Source organism: Stomoxys calcitrans, chromosome 5, assembly GCF_963082655.1.
Source record: "Stomoxys calcitrans chromosome 5, idStoCalc2.1, whole genome shotgun sequence".
NCBI lineage: Eukaryota > Metazoa > Arthropoda > Insecta > Diptera > Muscidae > Stomoxys > Stomoxys calcitrans.
The window spans coordinates 130983535-130999724 of NC_081556.1; the positions used below are offsets into that span (position 1 = coordinate 130983535).

The following is a 16190-nucleotide window of genomic DNA, read 5'->3' on the forward strand; positions in this document are numbered from 1 at the left end:
TCGCTGAAATTTGGGACAGTGAGTTGTGTTAGGTTCTTCGACATCCTTCGTCAATTTGGCCCAGATCGGTCCAGATTTGGATATATTGGGTTGCCCAAAAAGTAATTGCGGATTTTTTAAAAGAAAGTAAATGCATTTTTAATAAAATTTAGAATGAACTTTAATCAAATATACTTTTTTTACACTTTTTTCTAAAGCAAGCTAAAAGTAACAGCTGATAACTGACAGAAGAAAGAATGCAATTACAGAGTCACAAGCTGTGACGAAATTTGTCAACGCCGACTATATGAAAAATCCGCAATTACTTTTTGGGCAACCCAATAATAAGACTCTGCAGGATGATACTTGCTGATACACGTTCCTCAGTAGGAATAGAAAAGAATGTCTCCGAACCATTTAATACCAAACGAGGTTTCAGACAAGGAGACAGTCTATCGTGTGACCTCTTTTATATCCTGTTGGAGAAGATTATACGAGATGCAGATGTGAATAGATATGACACAATAATCACAAGAGAACACATGCTACTCGCCTATGCCGATGACATCGATATCATAAGTCGGTCACCGGAAGTAGTAACTGCAGACTTTGAAGGAATCGAAAGAGAGTCAGTGAAAATGGGTCTGGCAGTAAATGGAGATAAGACAAAATGGATGGTTTCAACTCCCAAAAAGCCTTGCACAACCGAGCAGATAAAGAAAATGGAGACAAATTGGGAACCACAACTTTGAGACAGTCAGTAACTTTATCTACCTCGGCACCGCCGTAACCGAAACGAATGACACCAGTTTTGAGATTAAGCCAAGAAAAATACCGGCAAACAGATGCTACTTTGGACTAAGTTAGCAGTTGAGAAACAAGGCCACCTCTCGACAGACGAAGATTACACTAGACAAGACACTGATACTACCCGTGCTGTTATATGGTTTTGAAGCATAGGTACTTATGAAAGCAGATGAGACAGTACTTGGAGTATTTGAGAGAAAGATTCTTCGTTAAAATATATGGACCAGTTTGCGTTAAGGGAGAGTATAAGCGACGTATGAACTACGGGCTGTATGAGCTGTATGGAGACGATAGCATAGTTACACGCATCAAAATACAACGGCTGCGTTGGCTAGGTCATGTTGTCAGAATGGATGAAGAAGCTCCAGCAAAGAATTTTTTTGAAGGGAAACACGGTGGTACACGCAAACCGGGAAGACCAAAAGCCCGATGGAAAGATCAAGTGATGGAAGAGACACCTCAAAACTTGATTTTAGAGATTTTTTTGAGCGCCGAAGATCGAGGTGCTTGGAACGCTATTCCACGTTCGGCTAGTGGAACAAATATTCTGTCATAGCCAATTAAAGTAAGCTGTCATATAGATCGATCATCCAAATTAGGACTTAAACACATGAACGGCGCACTTATTACCCGATTTCGTTGAAATTTCGAACTGTAACTTTCATCGTGCTTCTCGGCAACTGAATCAAACATGATTAAGATCGGACTATATTTGGATATTAATATGGATATATTACTATTATAATAAATTTTGATAATAAATTTATCCATGGTGGTGGGTATCAAAAGTTCGGCAAGGCCGAACTTAATGCGTCTTTACTTGTTTACTTTCCGTTTTTTTTTATGCTTGGAGAATCGATGTAAACTATCTTAATTACATAATTGAAGGTTTTTTTTATTAAAATGTAAAACAAGCAACATGGTCAAAGCAAATAAGGGCGAAATTGTACGAACGCTGACAAATGGGATATCATTGCGTTTGTGTATCATAAAACCTAAAAAACCTAAAAATCGATATACGAGGGAGAAAATTCGAGGAATTAATCGAAGCAGATAAATAGTTGAGTTGCTAAACATTTGATGTGGAAAACTCTAAATCAGGGTATATAAATATATGGTCTCTCATAAAGAGAGCTAAAATAAGTAAGAGCATGCTAAGTTCGGCCTGGCCGAATCTTATATACCCTCCACAATGGATCGCATTTGTCGAGTTCTATGCGCGGTATGTCTTTATAGCATGTTATAGTCCGATTCCGGCCATAAATGATTGCTGAACATTGTAGACGTCATTGTGTAATATTTCAGTTCATTCGGATAAGAATTGCGCCTTATAGGGGCTCAAGAAGCAAAATCGGAAGATCGGTTTATATGGGAGCTGTATCAAGCAATTGATTGATTCAGAACATATTGGAAACGTATGTTGAAGATCATGAGAGAAGCCGTTGCACAAAATTTCTTCTATATCGGATGAGAATTGCGCCCTCTAGAGGCTCAAGAAGTCAAGACCCCAGATCGGTTTATATGGCAGCTATATCAGGTTATGTACCGATTTGCATCATACTAAGCACAGTTATTGGAAGACATAACAAAACACGTCGTGCAAAATTTCAGTCAAATCGGACGAGAATTGCGCCCTCTAGAGCCTCAAAAAGTCAAGACCCCAGATCGGTTTATATCGCAGCTATATGAAAACATCGACCGTTTTCAACCATATTTGGCGCAGTTGTTGGAAGTCATAGCGAAACACGTCGTTCAAAATTTCATTCCAATCAGATAGGAAAAGCGCCCTCTAGTGGCTCAAGAAGCCAAGATCCCAAATCGGTTTATTTGGCAGATTTATCAGGTTATAAACCGATTTGAACCATACTTGGCACAGGTGTTGGAAGTCATACCTAAACACGTCGTAAAAAATTTTTTTCCAATCAGAGAAGAAAAACCCCCTCTAGAGGCTCAAGAAGTCAAGATCCCAGATCGGTTTATATGGCAGCTATATCAGGTTATGGGCCGATTTGAACCATACTTGGCACAGTTGTTGGAAGTCATAGCGAAACACGTCGTGCAAAATTTCATTCCAATCAGATAAGAAAAGCGCCCTTTAGTGGCTCAAGAAATCAAGATCCCAGATCGGTTTATATGATTGGGATTGTAAATGTCGGTTTATATGGCAGCTATATCAGGTTATGTACCGATTTGAACCATACTTGGCACAGTTGTTAGAAGTCATAGCGAAATACGTCGTACAAAATATCATTCCAATTAGATAAGAAAAGCGCCCTCTAGTGGCTCAAGAAATCAAGACCCCAGATCGGTTTATATGGCAGCTATATCAGGTTATGTACCGATTTGAATCATACTTGACACAGTGGTTGGAAGTCATAGCGAAACACATCGTACAAAATTCCACTCCAATCAGATAGGAAAGGCGCCCTCTAGAGGCTCAAGAAGTCAAGATCCCAGATCGGTTTATATGACAGCTATATCAGGTTATGTACCGATTTGAACCATACTTGGCACAGTGATTGGAAGTCATAGCGAAACACATCGTACAAAATTCCACTCCAATCAGATAGGAAAAGCGCCCTCTAGAGGCTCAAGAAGTCAAGATCCCAGATCGGTTTATATGGCAGCTATATCAGGTTATGTACCGATTTGAACCATACTTGGCACAGCTGTTGGAAGTCATAGCGAAATACGTCGTACAAAATTTCATTCCAATCTAGTGGCTCAAGAAGTCAAGATACCAGATTGGAAGTCATAATAAAACACTACGTGCAAAATTTCAGTCAAAATTTCGGACGAGAATTGCGCCACTTAGAGGCTCAAGAAGTCTAGACCCAAGATCCGTTTATATGGCAGATGTACCAAGACATGGACCGATTAGAACCACACTAAGCGCAGTTGTTGGAAGTAATACCGGAACACCACGTGCAAAATTTCAGTCAAAACGGATGAGAATTGCGCCCTCTAGAGGCTCAAGAAGTCAAGACCCAAGATCGGTTTATATCGCAGCTATATCAAAACGTGGACCGATTTTGCCCATTTACAATTCCAACCGACCTACACTAATAAGAAGAATTTATACAAAATTTCAAGCGGCTAGCTTTAGCCCTTTGAAAGTTAGCATGGTTTCGACAGACTGACGGACGGACAGACAGACGGACGGACAGACGGACGGACATGGCTATATGGACTTAAAATGACATGACGATCAAGAAGATATATTCTTTATGGGGTCTCAGACGCATATTTCGAGGTGTTACAAACAGAATGACGAAATTAGTATACCCCCATCCTATGGTGCAGGGTATAAAAATATAATGATTTATTCGCCTATGGTATTTAACCCCCCCATGGAGGATGGATGGTCAAACCATAAAATATTTTTCCACAATTTTCTAAAAATTCTTTAAGCAAGAAAAGTAAAATGTTGTCATTAGACATTCACTATGCAATGCTAGTGGTACAAAGATTATCGCGATGGCATGAATTAATTACTAAAGCGTTACGCTTCAAAACTCTTAGCTCATGTTCAGGTTTATTTTTTGTTTCTAAAAATAACATTGAGTTCTGTTTGAGATACCAACAAATATTTTGAGTGAAATAAAACATCTGGTGATAGACATCAGATAATAACAGAACTTAAATAGCGAAATTAAAAGCTTGACAAACACGACTGCCTAAAATCATGTGGCCATTTAGGGCATGATTTGCAATTCAGTAGAAACAAAATGTCTGCCAGACAGGGGTCCATTGTAGTTCTGAGTGTTTACGTGACAGTGAGTTTGAAAAAAAAAAAATAATAATTTCAACAGAATATATTGAAAATTTCTAAAACCTTTCAGCTGGTCCTTGGCGGCATGAACATAAAATTAACCAATTTGGTTTGTCGCCCCAATCCTACCCACTTCCACAATCATAGTTGTATTCTAAAGGCTGTAAATCGTTATAAGGCTGTGGCCAGAATGGAATGTTTGGCCAAAAATAAGCTGACCAATATTTCGGTGGGTATTGAGCGAATGTTTTTAAACTGTTTTGTGTTTATTTTAATAGAATTTTCAATATTTCTTTTGCTCTTACTCAGGCAAATATCGCTTTGTTTGCCCGCAATTCAGCCAATGTCTATAATCCATTTTTGATAAATGTCACCTTGAATGTATGCAAAATGTTCGATAAACATATGCAGGGACCATATGGGAAAATTCTAAGCGCCATTTTGACTAAGTATACAAATGTTAATCATTCGTGTCCTTATACGGTATGTATAAAATGAACAAGTAATAACAAGTAAAAGCGTGCTAAGTTCGGCCGAGCCGAATCTTATATACCCTCCACCATGGATCGCATTTGTCGAGTCCTTTTCCCGGCATCTCTTCTTAGGCAAAAGAGGATATAAGAAAAGATTTGTTCTGCTATTAGAGCGATATCAAGATATGGTCCGGTTTGGACCACAATTAAATTATATGTTGGAGACCTGTGTAAATTGTCAGCCAATTCGAATAAGAATTGCGCCATTTGGGGGCTTAAGAAGTCAAATAGAGAGTTCGATTTATATGGGAGCTGTATCGGGCTATAGACCGATTCAGACCATAATAAACACGTATGTTGGTGGTCATGAGAGAACCCGTCATACAAAATTTCAGGCAAATCGGATAATAATTGCGACCTCTACAGGTTCAAGAAGTCAAGATCCCAGATCGGTTTATATGACAGCTATATCTGGTAATGAACCGATGTGGACCATATTTGGCACAGTTGTTGGATATCATGACAAAACACGTCGTGCGAAGTTTCATTCCAATCGGATAAGAATTGCGCACCATAGAGGCTCAAGAAGTCAAGACCCAAGATCGGTTTATATGGCAGCTATATCAGGTTATGGACCGATTTAAACCATACTTGGCACAGTTGTTGGATATTATAACAAAACACGTTGTGCAAAATTTCATTCCAATCGGACAAGAATTGCACACTCTAGAGGCTCAAGAAGTCAAGACCCAAGATCGGTTTATATGGCAGCTATATCAAAACATGGACCGATATGGCCCATTTACAATACCAACCGACCTACACTAATAATAAGTATTTGTGCAAAATTTCAAGCGGCTAGCTTTACTCCTTCGGAAGTTAGCATGGTTTGGACAGACAAACGGATGGACGGACAGACGGACGGACATGGCTAGATCGACATAAAATGTCACTACGATCAAGAATTTATATACTTTATAGGGTCTCAGATGAATATTCCGAGTAGTTACAAACAGTATGACGAAATTAGTATACCCCCCATCTTATGCTGGAGGGTAAAAAAACACATTAAGTTCGCTCAAGCCGAAGTGTGGATACACCCCACTTTGGATATTGGGCGCCTCTAAAAAGCCCAATACTTTAAATCAGTAGATCGGTGTATGTGGCAACTATACCAAACATAGTCCTATCTAGACCATGCTGTATATAGGGATGTGCAGGAGCTTAATTCAATTCGTCACGCAAAATTCTAAAACAACCAGTCAATCAGTACGGTTTTTATGGGCCTAAGACCTTGAATTGGTAGATCAAAAATTGCCAATTTTACCCATGAACAATCCCCTAAGGAACAGGGGCAAACTTCTCACCTATCAATGAGTGCAGTCCGATTCAAGTTTAAGCTCAATGATAAGGGGCCTCCTTTTTCTATAGCCGAGTCCGAACGGCGTGCCGCAGTTTGACACCTCTTTAGAGAGAAGTTTTACATGGCATAGTACCTCACAAATGTTGCCAGCATTAGGAGGGGTAAACCACCGCTGAAAATTTTTTTTGATGGTCTCGCCAGGATTCGAACCCAGGCGTTCAGCGTCATAGGCGGACATGCTAACCTCTGCGCTACGGTGGATAAATTGGGAGATCAGTCTACATGAAAGGTATATCAAAACGTATTCCATTCTGAACCACACTCAAAAAGGATATCACGAACCTTAACATAACTCGCTGTAACAAATTTTAGCAAAGTAGGGAAATAAAAGCGCTTTCTATGCGTCCCCGATCTTAAGTTGGTAGATAGGTTTATGAGACAGCCATATCCAAATAAAAGCCGTTCTAGACGATACTAAGTATGAATGTCGATACTAGGTATGGATGTCGATACTAGGTATGGATGTCGCTGCACAAAACTCCTGCGAAATCGGAAAACATATCCGTTTTTTATGTCATCAAGGCCTTAAATCTGGAGATGGGTAAGATAAAGCAGCTTTCTCCAAATATAGCCCAAATCGGAAAATTGGCATATAAAGCAGCTTTTTCCAGATATAGCCCGCCTTTTATGATCCCATGATCAACTGGCTATGGAAAATTTCAGCATAATCCGGTAATAAATGTGCATTTTAAGGGCCCAAGACCTTAAATAGAGAAATCGATTTAAATGGTGGCTATATCAAAATAGACTCCAATCAAGACCATACTCACTGCTGGTGTCAAGTGGCCTAATAAAACTCGCTGTGTCAAATTAGGCAATAAATACGGCTATTATGGGCATAAGACCTTCAAACGGCATGGGTATACACAGTGGTGGAAAAAATAATAGGGACAACATTTACTGAAGATAAAATTCAACCAAAAGAGTAAGAAAACATGGAAAAGGGTGTACTTAAATTTGAAATGAAGTCTCATTTAATTCACGCGTGCTCATTATGGTGATTTTTTCGGTGAATTCAATTTTGGAAATATTTTGGACAATTTTGGATACCCACCACCTCGGGTGGGTGGTTTACATCACCGTTCGTCAAAATCCGGTGAAAATTGGATAATTTAGCACCCAAATTCGGCACAGACATTGAGTGGTCTTATAAACATAAGTCCCTGTTGACCTATGTTTTCAAATTTAAACAAAATCGGGGAATAAATAAAGCTTTTATGAGCTTCAGACCCTTAACCGGCATATCGGTCTGAATGACAGCTATATCTAACTCACCCGGATGGCGGGTGGCCTGAAACTATTCACTGTTGCAAATTTCAGTGAAATTGGATAAAAAAAATAATGCTTTTATAGGCTTCAGACCCTTTATCGGGAGATCGGTCTATATAGCAGCTGTATCTAAAAATGCAGCGACCTAATCCATATTTTGGGCCAGATGTCGAGAGGCTTAAAATAACTCACTGTTGAAAATTTCAAAGAAATCGGGAAATAGATAAAGCTTTTATGGTCTTCAGACCCTTCATCGGGAGATCGGTTTATAGGGCAGCTATATCCAAATATGGTCCGATTTGGCCCGTCCAAAAACTTAACCAGCGTGCATCAAAAAGACGTATCTATGCCAAATTTCAGCTCAATATCTCAATTTTTGAAGGCGGTAGAGGTTACAAATTTCAGTGAAATTGGATAAAAAAAATAATGCTTTTATAGGCTTCAGACCCTTTATCGGGAGATCGGTCTATATAGCAGCTGTATCTAAAAATGCAGCGACCTAATCCATATTTTGGGCCAGATGTCGAGAGGCTTAAAATAACTCACTGTTGAAAATTTCAAAGAAATCGGGAAATAGATAAAGCTTTTATGGTCTTCAGACCCTTCATCGGGAGATCGGTTTATAGGGCAACTATATCCAAATATGGTCCGATTTGGCCCGTCCAAAAACTTAACCAGCGTGCATCAAAAAGACGTATCTATGCCAAATTTCAGCTCAATATCTCAATTTTTGAAGGCGGTAGAGTGATTACAACAGACGGACGGACAGACACACGGACATCGTTAAATCGTCTTAGAATTTTACGACGATCCGATCCGATTTTAAGACTTTGCAGGGTCGGAAATGGATATTTCAATGTGTTGCAAACGGAATGACTAAATGAATATACCCCCTATCTTACAGTGGTGGGTATAATAATAGGGACACTTATACTGATACTACTCATTCACATGATTTATTGCAAAATTGGTTTTATAAATTAAATCGATGGCCCCTTAAAGTGGTTCGCGAAGTTCGCACAACTAAAGAAGAGAAAATAAGACATTAAAATTCAAAAAAAAAAAAAAAATCATTATGGGTGATTTTTTTAAGAGATGTAGGAAAGTTTTTCAAAAAAAAAAAAACAAACAAAAACATATAAATTTCGGAAAAATGCATGAAAAATTTATTTGAATCGATAGTATGGTCCATAATTTAATGTAAAGATTTTTTCATGCAAATGTTGGCTGAGACTGCGCCTCAAATGGTCCATCCGTTGAGTCTAATTTTGGCATACTCTTTCCAACATTTCGGCCAGTATCTCACGAATAAATGCTTCAATGTTGTCTTCCAATGCGTCAATTGAAGCGGGTTTGTCTGTATAGAAATGAGCTTTAACATAGCCCCACAAAAAATAGTCTAAAGGCGTTAAATCGCACAATCTATGCCCCAAATTGACCAGTCCCAAATGTGAATTTAAATGTTCAACGGATTCGCCTCTCTATAAATTCATTGTTACGCGTGCTGTATGACATGTGGCACCATCTTGTTGAAACCGCATGCCATGCAAATCAAGCTCTTGCGTTTTTGGTAAAAAAAAGTTGGAAATCATCTCACTCGCCAGTCACAGTTACGTTACGATTACGCATCATCTTTGAAGAAGTACGGTCTAATGATGTCACCAGCCCATAAACCGCACCAAACTGTGACTTTTTCTGGATGCATTGGTAGCTCTTATAATGCTTTTGCCTGATCTTCACTCCAAAATCGACACTTTTACTCATTGATCCAAAAATGAGCTTCGTCGTAAAATTAAACATGGTGCGCGCGATGAATTTTCTTCACAGAAAATAATTTGCAAGCGTTGTTCGTTTGTAAGACAATTCATGGTTAAATTATAGACCAAACTTAAGATGTTTGACAGTGAAACAAAACACGAAACGTGCGTGAGATGTTTGAACTAGTATTGCCAAAAAGATAATGGCAAAATCTTTGTTTTTTATGCCTCAGTGATTTTCAAGCTCGGTAAAGAAAGGTCTTAGACCTAGAATTCCGTCAGTCTGCATTCATTTTTCTATGAAAAATTCATTTTTCTATGAAAAATTCATTTTTCTATGAAAAATTCATTTTTCTATGAAAAATTCATTTTTCTATGAAAAATTAATTTTTCTATGAAAAATGCATTTTTCTATGAAAAATTCATTTTTCTATAAAAATTTAATTTTTCTATAAAAATTTAATTTTTCTATGAAAAATTCATTTTTCTATGAAAAATTCATTTTTCTATGAAAAATTCATTTTTCTATGAAAAATTCATTTTTCTATGAAAAATTCATTTTTCTATGAAAAATTCATTTTTCTATGAAAAATTAATTTTTCTATGAAAAATTCATTTTTCTATGAAAAATTCATTTTTCCATGAAAAATTAATTTTTCTACGAAAAAATAATTTTTCTATGAAAATATAATTTTTCTATGAAAAATAAATTTTTCTATAAAAATTTAATTTTTCTATAAAAATTTAATTTTTCTATGAAAAATTCATTTTTCTATGAAAAATTCATTTTTCTATGAAAAATTAATTTTTAATTTTTTTATGAGAAATTCATTTTCTATAAAAAATTATTTTTTCTATGAAAAATTAATTTTCAGTAATAAAACTCATTTCTCATTCCAGGGTTCATTGATTGCCAAGAATTTGTATATTGATGCCACCATGTTGCCTTTTGTCTTGCCTCAAAGTTCTTACAAACTTGTGTTGAATATATACGATGGCTATCCACTTACAAACATTGGAGTTATGGAATTTTATGCTGAAATTTTGGAAATCCGAAATAGATTTTATCCCAAGCCACCAACCAAGGTATAATAAAATTTTAATTATTTATAAGTCGGCAATGTTAGAACATGTAAAATGTGATTTTGTAAGCTAATACAAAATGAAACAATAAATGTTTCTCACCTTATTTTTAAGCGCCTTGTGTTTTCTTAATCAAACTTGAAAATGGTTTCAGCTAGTATTTGTAAAGGTGAAGAGTCTCGGCTCTTGTTATTATATTATATAATATATAATAAAATAATTGGGTGCTCTAGTGTTGGATATCCGCTTGAAATTTTGCTTGCGCAAAATTTCGACTCGCATTTGTCGAGTTCTATGCGGGGTATCTCTTTTTAGACAAACATGAAATATTGAATAAGAACCGTTACGCTATTGGAGCTATATCAAGCTATAGTCCGATTCGGACTATAAATGAATGCTGAACATTGTAGAAGTCATTGCGTAATATTTCAGTTCATTCGGATAAGAATTGCGCCTTGAAGGGGCTCAAGAAGCAAAATCGGGAGATAGGTTTATATGGGAGCTGTATCAAGCTATTGATCGATTCAGACCATACTGGACACGTATGTTGAAGGTCTTGAGAGAAGCCGTTGTACAAAATTTCAGCCAAATCGGATGAGAATTGCGCCCTCTAGAGGCTCAAGAGGTCAAGACCCCAGATCGGTTATATGGCAGCTATATTAAAATATGGACTGATTTAAAACATACTTAGCGTAGTTGTTAAAAGTGATATCAAAACACTACGTGCAAAATTTCAATAACATCGGATAAGAATTGCACCCTTTAGAGGCTCAAGAAGTCAAGATCCAAGATCGGTTTATATGACAGCTATATCAGGTTATGAACCGATTTGAACCATACATGGCACAGTTGTTGGATACCATAACAAAACACGTCGTACAAAATTTCATTCCAATCGGATAAGAATTACGCACTCTGGAGGCTCAAGAAGTCAAGACCCAAGATCGGTTTATATGGCAGCTATATCAGGTTATGTACCGATTTGAACCATACTTGGCACAGTTGTTAGATATCATAACAAAACACGTCGTACAAAATTTCATTCCAATCGGATAAGAATTGTGCACTCTAGACGTTCAAGAAGTCAAGACCCAAGATCGGATAAGAATTGCGCCCTCTAGAGTCAAGACCCAAGATCGGTTTATATGAGAGCTATATCAGGTTATGGACCGATTTGAACCATACTTGGCACAGTTGTTGGATATCATAACAAAACACATTGTCCAAAATTTCATTCCAATCGGATAAGAATTGCGCACTATAGAGGCTCAAGAAGTCAAGACCCAAGATCGGTATATATGGCAGCTATATCAAAACATGGATCGATATGGCCCATTTTCAATACCAACCGCCCTACACTAATAAGAAGTAATGGTGCAAAATTTCAAGTGGCTAGCTTTACTCCTTCGGAAGTTAGCGTGCTTTCGACAGACAGACGGACGGACGGACAGACGGACGGACGAACAGACGGACGGACGAACAGACGGACATGGGTAGATCGACATAAAATGCCACGACAATCAAGAATATATACTTTATGGTAGTAGTAGTACTTTATGGTAGTAGGAGTAGTTACAAACAGAATGACGAAATAATTAGTATACCCCCCATCCTATGGTGGAGGGTATAAAAAAGTATTTTGTTTCAAAAACAAATATTTTTCTAAGTTAACTTTCAGCCACAATGCCACAAAAATGAGCTTATATTAATTTTTGTAATTTTTTTTTTTTTGCTACCTATAGACACAAAGCATTTGGTCATTTCAGACACTTTGAAACAAAATTTCAATTTTAATACACTTGAATTTTTGCAAGGCTTAGATTTTCCAAAAAATCCCTATCATGTCACTTAAATCATAAAAACTACAATGACAATTGGCTAGGTACCAGTTTTTCTAGTGCCCCCTTCAATAAAAACAAAAAAAGGTTAACACGGAGTGCTACACTTACCTGGTGACAATTCTTCGGTAATCCCCTCAATGATGACCGTAAAAAATGTCAACATGACAACTGCCATAAGCAGCCATTGATGTTGATGCTGCTGCATCAGCAGCCGCAAAGAATGTTTTTCACAATGTGATGATGTTGATTGTTTGAGCTTGCGTTGCTGAGGATGCTTAAACAACTGCACTGAGTTCGTTGTATCTTTTGCTTGTCCCCATTGCCATTCGGTTGGCTGCAGGGATTGTCGCGACAATTCAGTTTTCACTGCAGTTTTGCGTATTGTCATTGCTCTGATTTGGGGCGAATTTTCCATTTCTGACTGTAGGGCAATTGTGGCTTCTGTTGACGCTGACGTTGTTTTCATGCACAAAAAGGATTTTAATGCCTCTAACAAATGTTGTTATATTTCTGGTTTTTATTGGATTTTTTTTTTTGCTTATTCCAGGTTTTCCACTTTTGCCATAGATTTTGGTTGTTATGAGAGTAAATTTTTTTTTTAAATTTTGCCCAACTGTATCAGGCTAGGAATTAAATTTTCACTATTTTCACAATGGGATTTAATCAATTGTGAGATATGCGACAATACAGGAAAAAAATCACTGAATACACCTGAAATGAGAAGATTTTTTTCTGGGATTAATATTAATAGTGAACAGCATTAAGCAAAAGATTATGGTAGCAATGCAAACAAAACCACAAAAAATTTAATTTTCTCTAAGGACAAAATAGCAATTCAGTTTACTTTAAAGACAAAATTTCACGGAAATTTTCTTTAACAGCAAAAATTTAATGAAAGAAAGAAAAGGGTAGTTTAAGTGCCCAAAGAAAAGGTCAAATGTAGTAAACATTCTAAGAGAAAATCGCCGTTATAACACTCATTCTCAAAGGAAAGAGTAGTTTTAGTAACATTTCCCAAAAGAAAGGATGTTATAGAACTCTTTGCAATTGGAAAGGATAGTTTTAGTATCCATTCCCAAAGAAAAGGGAGCCCTAGTACCCTTTCCCCAAGGAAAGGGTAGTGTAAGCACCATCTCACAAAGGAAGGGGTAGTTTCCAAAGGGAAAGAGTAGTTCTAGCACGCCTTCCCACCGAAAAGAGAAATTTTAATATGCCTTCACAAAAGAAAATATAATTTCAATACCATTTACTAAAGTAAAGTGTAGTTTTAGAACTCTTCCCCAAAGGAATGGGTAGAGTTTAAGTACCCTTTACCAAAAGAAACAAGTAAAAATTGCATTAAGTTCGGCCGGGCCAAACTTTGGATACCCACCACTCTCTCCTTTCGTCGCAATCCGGTGAAAATTGGGCAACTTATGCACTCAAATTCGAGGCGGATATTGAGTGGTCCAATAAATATAAGTCACTGTTGAATTTTTCATTTCAAATTTCAACAAAATCGGGTAATAAATAAAGCTTTTATGAGCTTTAGATCCTTAATCGGCACATCGGTCTATATGGCAGCTATATCTAAATATAGTCCGATCTTTACCATTTTTGGGTCACGTGGCGGGTGGCCTAAAACTACTTACTGTTTCAAATTTCGGCGAAATTGAATAAAAAATATGGCTTTTATTCGCTTCAGACCCTTTATCGGGATATCGGTCTGTATGACAGCTATATCTAAATATAGTTCGATCCGAACCATACTTGAGACGGATGTCGGAAGAACTAATACTACCCACTGTTTCAAATTTCAGCGTAATCGGGTAATAAATAGAGCTTTTATGGGCTTCAGACCCTTTATCGGCAGATCGGTCTAAATGGGAGCTATATCTAAATATAGTCCGATCTGAACCACACACGGGTCCTATGTTAGGAGGCGTAAAACTACTCAATATTTAAAATTTCGCGTAATAAATAGGGCTTTTATGGGCTTTAGACCCTTTATCGGCAGATCGGTATATATGGCAGCTATATGTAAATATAGTCCGATCTGAACCATATTTAGGTTGGGTGTCAGGAGGCTAAAAATATCTTACTGTTTCAAATTTTAGCGAAATCGGTTAAGAAATTAAGCATTTACGGGCTTCAGACCCTTCATCGACAGATCGGTCTATATGACAGCTATATCTAAATATAGTCCGACCCTCACCATATTTGGATCGAATGTTGGGAGGTTCAAAACTGCGCACTATTCCAAATTTCAGCGAAATCGGATAAAAATTAAAGCTTTTATGGGCTTCAGATCCTTTATCGGGAGATCGGTCTATATGGCAGCTATATCTATATAAAGTCCGATCTGAACAATATTTAAATCAGATGTCGGGAGGCTTAAAATACCCCACTATTTTAAATTTCAGCGCAATCGGTTAAAAAATGAAGCATTTACGGGCTAAAGACCCTTCATCGGTAGATCGGTCTATATTCCTTCACCATATTTGGATCGAATGTTGGGAGGCTTAAACCTGCGTACTATTCCAAATTTCAGCGATATCGGATAAAAATTAAAGCTTTTATGGCCTTCAGACCCTTTATCGGGAGATCGGTCTATATGACAGCTATATCTAAATATAGTCCGATCTGAACCATATTAAGATGAGATACTGGGAGGCTTCAAATACCCCACTGTTTTAAATTTCAGCGAAATTGGATAAAAATTAAAGCTTTTGTGGCCTTCAGATCCTTTATCGGGAGATCGGTCTATATGGCAGCTATATCTATATAAAGTCCAATCTGAACAATATTTAAACCAGATGTTGGTAGCCTTAAAATACCCCACTATTTTGAGTTTCAGCGAAATCGGTTAAAAAATGAAGCACTTGCGGGCTTCAGACTCTTCATCGGCAGATCGGTCTATATGACAGCTATATCTGAATATAGTCCTATCTGCACCATATTTGGGCCGGATGTTGGAAGATTTATAACTGCGCATTTTCCAAATTTTAGCGAAATCGGATAAAAAATTACGGCCTTCAGACCCTTTATCGGGAGATCGGTCTATATGGCAGCTATATCTATATAAAGTCCGATCTGAACAATATTTAAACCAGATGTTGGGAGCCTTAAAATACCCCACTATTTTAAATTTCAGCGCAATCGGTTAAAAAATGAAGCACTTGCGGGCTTCAGACTCTTCATCGGCAGATCGGTCTACATGACAGCTATATCTAAATATAATCCGATCTGCACCATATTTGGGCCGGATGTTGGGAGATTTAAAACTGCGCACTATTCCAAATTTCAGCGAAATCGGATAAAAATTTAAGTTTTAATGGCCTTTAGACCCTTTATCGGGAGATCGGTCTATATGGCAGCTTTATCTATATATATGGACCGAACTAATCCATATTTAGATCAGATGTCGGGAGGCTTCAAATAATACACTGCTGCAAATTTCAGCGAAATCGTATATAAATAAAGCTTTCATGGTCTTCAGACCCTTTATCGGGAGATCGGTCTATATGGTAGCTATATCTAAATATAGTCCGATCTGAACCATATTTAGGTCAGTTGTCGGGAAGCGTCTACTCACTGTTGCAAAATTCAGCAAAAACAAATGAAAAATAAAGTTTTTATGGGCATTAGACCCTTTATCGGAAAATCGGTCTATATAGCAGCTATATCCAAATATGGTCCGACTTGGCCCATTCAAGAACTTAACCAGCGTGCATCAAAAAGACGTATCTGTGCCAAATTTCAGCTCAATACCTCAATTTATGAAGGTTTTAGAGTGATTACAATAGA

The 16190-nt window shown here is 37.3% G+C and overlaps 1 protein-coding gene across 1 annotated transcript in view; it reads right to left on the bottom strand.

Moving 5' to 3' along the window:
* Positions 1 to 12906, bottom strand: part of LOC106088330 (semaphorin-2A) — a 411928-nt gene extending 399022 nt beyond the window's left edge. Inside the window, exon 1 of the mRNA XM_059370110.1 lies at positions 12513 to 12906. Within this exon, the coding sequence (XP_059226093.1) occupies positions 12513 to 12870 (358 nt within the window). The 5' untranslated portion in view covers positions 12871 to 12906. The remainder of the gene's footprint in view (positions 1 to 12512) is intronic.
* Between the last annotated feature and the right edge of the window lie 3284 nt (positions 12907 to 16190).